Source organism: the organism of the source record quoted next, unplaced genomic scaffold (genome assembly GCF_019419815.1).
Source record: "Pyrus x bretschneideri cultivar Hongxiangsu unplaced genomic scaffold, Pyrus_bretschneideri_v1 Contig91, whole genome shotgun sequence".
Lineage (NCBI taxonomy): Eukaryota > Viridiplantae > Streptophyta > Magnoliopsida > Rosales > Rosaceae > Pyrus > Pyrus x bretschneideri.
Window position 1 is genome coordinate 322,677 of NW_025999833.1, and position 6,229 is coordinate 328,905.

The 6,229-nt window shown below is 37.4% G+C and overlaps 1 protein-coding gene across 1 annotated transcript; it reads right to left on the reverse strand.

Moving 5' to 3' along the window:
* Positions 1-956: 956 nt before the first annotated feature.
* Positions 957-3,620, reverse strand: LOC103931125 (abscisic acid 8'-hydroxylase CYP707A2-like). Its single transcript, XM_009340537.3, has 7 exons — positions 3,283-3,620; positions 2,856-3,171; positions 2,154-2,552; positions 1,891-2,062; positions 1,667-1,773; positions 1,423-1,541; positions 957-1,224 (listed from the first exon to the last, which is right to left on the reverse strand). Exons 1-7 carry the CDS (start codon positions 3,492-3,494, stop codon positions 1,125-1,127), a joined length of 1,425 nt encoding a protein of 474 aa, XP_009338812.2. The 5' UTR covers positions 3,495-3,620; the 3' UTR covers positions 957-1,124.
* Positions 3,621-6,229: the final 2,609 nt, after the last annotated feature.

The window sequence follows — 6,229 nt, forward strand, 5'->3', positions numbered from 1 at the left end:
ATATATAGTATTGATATGTATGCATGTATGATTGATTCATATGTACTGTTGTCTACGCAACTACAGCTGTCTAAATCTATCAAAAGACATTATAATGATTAGTGGTCCTGTCCTTGTGTAATTGAGAGATATATGTCCAAAGTCAAAAGCATGTGTATGCATATAAAGGGACATGGATGCTCTCCGGATCCAATTGTATTAATTCTAGGGATCCATTAATATAGATCGTTGAAATTTAATTCAACGGTTAAAATTTTTATAACTTTAAAGTGAGCCTTGTTTGTAGCCGTTGAAGTATAATTTTTATTTTATGTTTTTCATAAATGAGCCATGCAAATAATTTTCTTACAATGTCAATAATAATTTTTTTTCTTTCCATATATTAGGTTGCCATTACTGCAAGTATGATATGCAAAGTATATACTGGTCTCAGTCGTTGGAATTGAAATAATACATATACATAACAAAATTAACTTTGTTAATTCCATTCATTTGAATCTCATTTTTGCCTTGCGGCTCTTTGCATTTATTTAAAAAACAAGAAAAATATTGTGAAATTAGAATACACCTTACCTACTTAAATACAATTGTCACATTGGGTGAGGAATTTTCCTCTTCATGATCTCTTGCACGCCAAAAAGAAAAAGAAAAAGAAAAAAAAAAAAAACCATGATATGGTTTGCATATCATGTTTTGGTGTATGAATACTCTTCTTTGTATGCTTGGCTTCCTCTGCCGCAACATGTTTAATTTCCTGTATCTTGACCTCTCTGACTTTTTGGGTGTTTTTGGAGCGTGATTAGAATATACGGTGGCTTTAAGTATACTGAGATATAAATTGGGCAGACGAAGGTGATGGAGATGTATGATTAATTTGTTTCTCTCACATGTTTATTTTGCGTTTGCATCTCTCTTTTTGCGAAAAAAGGAATTGGACTTTTTTGGGGGGAGGGGGGGGGATGGGGTTGGGTTTCTTCATGCATAAGATTTGTGGCTAGCCCGCGCGCTCTCTCTCTCTCTCTCGTGCATGAAATGTATATTTCTTGATTTGTTTGTCAAGTCGCAGCCACAAGGGTCAGGGTCTGAAAGTTGGGGACCCGGACTGTTTTGGGAGTATCATGGGGTTATATGATAGTTTTAGGAGATAATATGATGGGCAGGCCATTTTGGGGAAGAGCAAAAGGGCCATACTGTATGCCATTTTGTGCACCAACAATAGACCATCTGCATAAAGCCACATACATAACATGTCAGCCACCTCCACAACCAGATCAACAAATTTATTTAATTTACATAAATATAACAACATTCTGCTTTTAGAAATTGAGGAGGAGGTGGTGGTTGCAGCTCTGCAGTGCTGCCACTGCCCGTTGCATGCCTACCCTCTCCCCTCAAAACTACCAAATAAGTGAAAGTACCCACCTGTACTTTGTTGTTAGATGGTGCAAAAAGACCAAAATCTCCAGCTTGGCCAATTCATTCCCTGGACATGAGTGGTTCCCGCTGCCAAATGGCATGTATGTATTGGGTTTTGGAGCAACCTGTGTCAGACAGTAACATAAAGATGATGAGTATATATCCACTATACAATACATGCATCTATCTCCAATGTTATCCAATATTTTGAATGAAGAATGAATTTATGGCGGATGATGGTAGGGTTTACCTCAAATCTGGAAGGATCAAACTTGTCAGGGTCAGGAAAGATTTCTGGGCTGTGGTGAATATTTCTGAAAAGTGGTAAAACTTTCCACCCCTTTGGTATCAGATAACCTGAAAACACATCAATATTTGATCATCAGCAAACAACAGATTATTAAGTTTAAAGTAATTTCAAGTAAGAAAATAGAAGAAGAAAAGTAGTAAATGTTTGGTTTGGTAATTACTGACCTTCATATTCAACATCCTCCACAGCTTCCCTGAAAGTAAAAGATAAAATGGAAGCAACTCTAAGAGTCTCCTGAATAACCCTACAAGTCATGGGCATCTTTTTGGTATCTGCCCAACTCAGAACTTTATCCTCTTCCTCTTCTTTTGACCTTATTATTGCTTCTTGCTCATCCTGTAGAATCACAGCCATTACAAAAAATTAGAACCCAAAAAAGGAACTTCAAAAAAAAAAAAAAAATGAATTTGATGATTAGAATGCTTACAGTGACAGCTTGAAGCACACTTGGGTTTTCCCCAAGGTACTTGACAATCCAAGTCAGGACGCTGGCCGTGGTGTCACGGGCAGCAAAGATGACACCAATAACGTTGTCGGCGATTTGTTGGTCCGTGAGGCCTTCTTTGCCACCCATGAATGATCCGAGAAGATCCTTATGGTCCTCCTCCTCCACCTGCATCCTTTGCCTCCTTTTAGATATAATTTTGGCCAAGATCTGAGCAAGCTCCTTCCTTGCTTTCATTGACTTGTGAAACAGTGTGCCTGGAAGATTAATGGGCATTGAATTGTATCCCTTCTCAAGAATGTAGTAACACCTCTTCAGATCCTCTCTGTACAGAATCTCATCCTTTCCAAATATAGAAAGGAGTGCAACATTGAATGTGAACTGCACCACCAAAAATTGATTCATCGGTACACAATTTAACATTATGTCAACCAAAAATGTTATATCAGCACAACAATTCACTGCAGGAAAATGTTCTCTTGGCCGACTGTTAATCTTGTCAAACTAGTTGAGGCGGCTGTCAGTTTCGTCAGACAACCACCTCCATTTTTGCCATGTGTAGCAGTTTAGATTCAGCATTTGGCTAGAGAACATTCCCGAGCGCTGTATATTTACAGCTCTTCTAATTCGAATTCTCTCTGTTTTGCTCTGTTGAGAGAGTGGGGAGTGGCAATAATTACTCACCGTTTTCATTTCTTGGAAGGAGTTGATCAAGCGGCCTTGGCAAGACTTGAGAGAGTCTTTGGCAATGGATTCAATGTCAGGGATGATACTTCTGACGGCTTCCGGCATGAAGGCACGAAGGACAAGCTTTCTCAATTGGGCATGGTAATCTCCTTGGTGGAAAAAGATGGCTTCTTTCCCCAACATCCTCTCTTTGCTTGCCGGAAAAGTTGGCTTGAACAGATGGGCTCGAGAAAGCACGAATTTGGCCGCTTCCGGGCTCGAAATCATCACACATGGACAACCCAAGATGTGGGTTTTGAAGATTGACCCAAACCTATCAATCAAAATGTTCAAAACATATATCATCAGTACATAAAATCAACTAGCCAGTCACTCAATTTAGAAAGAAAAAAAAAACGGAGATGTGAATTAAAAGAGCAAATACCTCTTTTGTTTAGAGGCAAAGAAGACATTTGGGTTTTGAGAGTAGAGTTGGAAGGTTTCTCCAATGTAAGGCCAGCCCAAGGAACCCGGTGGAAGTGGGAATTTCCGGCGAACCGGAGTGAAGAGCTTGGTGATGAGGGAATTGATGACAAAGAGGAATAAGACAAGAAAGGCAAAGATGCAAAACATGTAGCTTAGGAGATTCAACTCCATTATATTTCTTGTTTTTCTTGGAATTGAATTGAATTAAATTGTAGTGAACCGACTGACTAGTAAATAGAAAACTATTAAGTAGCAGCAGCAGCAGAAGAAGAAGAGGACGAAAACAACTAGTTGTGTTGTGAAGAAAACAAGTGAAGTGGTGGGAATATTTATAGGGTATTGGGAGAGGAAGAGAGAAGGTGTGCGGCGTGCCCCTTTCATTTACAGCTCGAATCCCACACACGGAATATCTCCCTCCAGCTCATTCTTACGCTTTCACTTGTTTTACTATTTTTACTCTCTCTTCCTTCTTTCTTTATTTTTGGCTTTACGGAAGCCGAGGGGTTGGGGTTGGGGTTGCCAGAATGGTTTACAACTCTCCACTTAATTTTGCATTTTAACAATGCCTTTTGTGGGACCCTCCGACTCTGTTTTAATCTACTCTTTGATTTGCCTGTCAAATGCACACAACCTCCTCATGTTGTATCAAAACTGCATTCAAAATGAACCAGTCTGCTATCAATGCATAGTGAGACTCATGTACTTCTTATCTCGCTATGTAGTGGAATGCCTCTTATATTTACGGTAAGGGTTTTAGAGAGAGAGAGGGAAAGAGAGGAGAGAGAGCACGTGCAGAAGCAATGCATAAAGAACGTGTACCCTGCAAGTTTCCTCGTATAGGAGTTTGACCGTACGACAGGAGAAATTTTTAGATGTAACGGGAACACGGGTAGTACATCACGTGTTTTTATGTAAGTAGTGAGAAATTTTATTTTTTAAGTTATTAACTTTTAAACACATATATCCCATATTTTATATAACGACACGTGGTGTACCATTCCGTGTGACGGTCACATTGAAAAATCTCTCGTCCGACGAGGCATTGGTGAATCACGAAATAAGTGCAGGTTTTTTTTAACCGGAAGGAGAACACATTCACAGACGCGCGAAAAGCTTAAATGCAAAAACACCTCTTTGAGCAATACAAAAGGCAACCTTTATCTCATCCTCTATCATCCGTAGTAACTCTCCAACTATTTTAACACGTATTAATTAAATATTCATAGTTGTTGGAAGGCTTGTTATATTAACATTCTACATATTGTTGAATACACCTCATATACTTAATACATCTCACATTTGCCTTTTCAATTAAAATTCCTGTTACATTCCCATAATATCCTCACACCCCACACTCTCAACATGTGCCTTGCATCATACACCCTACATTTTTTACATACATACCACACTCTTCACATTATTAACAGTAATGTCAAAAGCCAATGCACAATTCACATCCACTAGATTTAAAAAAAAAAAAAACAAATCTTATTAATCATTTAACATGTAGATTCCAATACAATTACAATTTCCCTTCTTTCTTGGCTATGGCTTCCCTCAATATGCACGTAAATAAAATAACAAAAATAGTGACTCTCTAAGCCCTATAGACTAAAGATCAAAAATGAATTTAGCCTCCGTCTGCCCCTTTTCCCGAACATAGTAAAATCCTTGAATTTCTCTTCAGCATCGGCACGAAAATGATCATGTCAAATCATGTTCTAGTCACTTATATCACGATTATGCCTCAAGCACAATATGATCATTTGAAATCTTAGGTTGCAAATTCTTCACTTTTAGTCTTTTACTCAGATTCTTCAAAACAATAGGAAAGTTCCTTACATCATTTTCATCTCGCAGGGGCAAACTCCTACCACAAATTTTTGCAACAAATTATGTTCAATACCGTCTTAGAGAAGCTCTTCAAAATCACTAACGTTTCCCTCTAAATCAAACCAAACACTACTCATTCTTTGAGAGTTACAGTATTTCGAAATAACACTTAAGCTTATTTGATCGAACAACACCCTTTCAGTACCTGTTTGAGCTCTTTCTAGTTTTACTGATGTCTCTTTGTATTTTCATTAGTAGGTTTGTTCTACATCAGAGGGTGAGAATGGTTTTGAGAGTTGAAGAAGATAAATAATCTTCAGATATACACGTTAAAAGTGATTTGAGATGTATTTAGATTTTTTTTTAATTTTTTTAAAACTTTATGAGGTCGAAATTGGCATTGCATTAGGGTATATAAATTATTTAATATTAAATTTTAATATGGGGTGTATTCAACATTATGTGGGGTGCTAATAAAAAAAGTCTTGTTGGAAATATGAAGTTAAATTAGAAAGTCAAAACCATATCTAGACAATTTTATTTTTTTGGGTGAAAAACCTTAGTTGTACAAGGGAAAATTTGTTGATAATGAAAAAAAGAAATTACACCTAGTTACGAGGGACTAAAACCTTACCCTCATAATACAAGAAACAAAAAAGGAGAAAACTTATATGAAAATGAAGAGGTGACATAAAACTTACCCTCTAGAACTGAAAACAAAAAAGATACAAGGAAAAGAAGGGAGGGTGGGATATGAAACCTAACCCCTCTAAAGCCCAAGGGTTTAAACCTGTAAACAAGTCGAACAACACCACAAGGTAAGGAAAAAAAAAAAGTAAGACAAACATATATGTCGAGATGCACTTTTGAGAAACAAAAGCCAAACAAGCCAACATAGTCTGAAAACAAAGTAGCACGAGTTGTTGGGGGAGGAGAATCATGCCATAATAAATGTGGAGAACACAAGCCCATATTAGCAAAATGATCCCTAAAAACATTTCATTTGCGATATATGTGAGAGGTGTAGAAAGTTATCTTCTGAATCGATCCAAACAAATATAACATTGCGTACG

Coding starts and splice junctions, on each gene's coding strand:
- LOC103931125 (XM_009340537.3), bottom strand. CDS start 3,494: ATGGAGTTGAATCTCCTAAGCTACATGTTTTGCATCTTTGCCTTTCTT. Junction 1,774..1,890: donor GGAGGATGTTGAATATGAAG/GTCAGTAATTAC, acceptor ATGTGTTTTCAG/GTTATCTGATACCAAAGGGG. Junction 1,225..1,422: donor CATCTAACAACAAAGTACAG/GTGGGTACTTTC, acceptor GGCTTTATGCAG/ATGGTCTATTGTTGGTGCAC.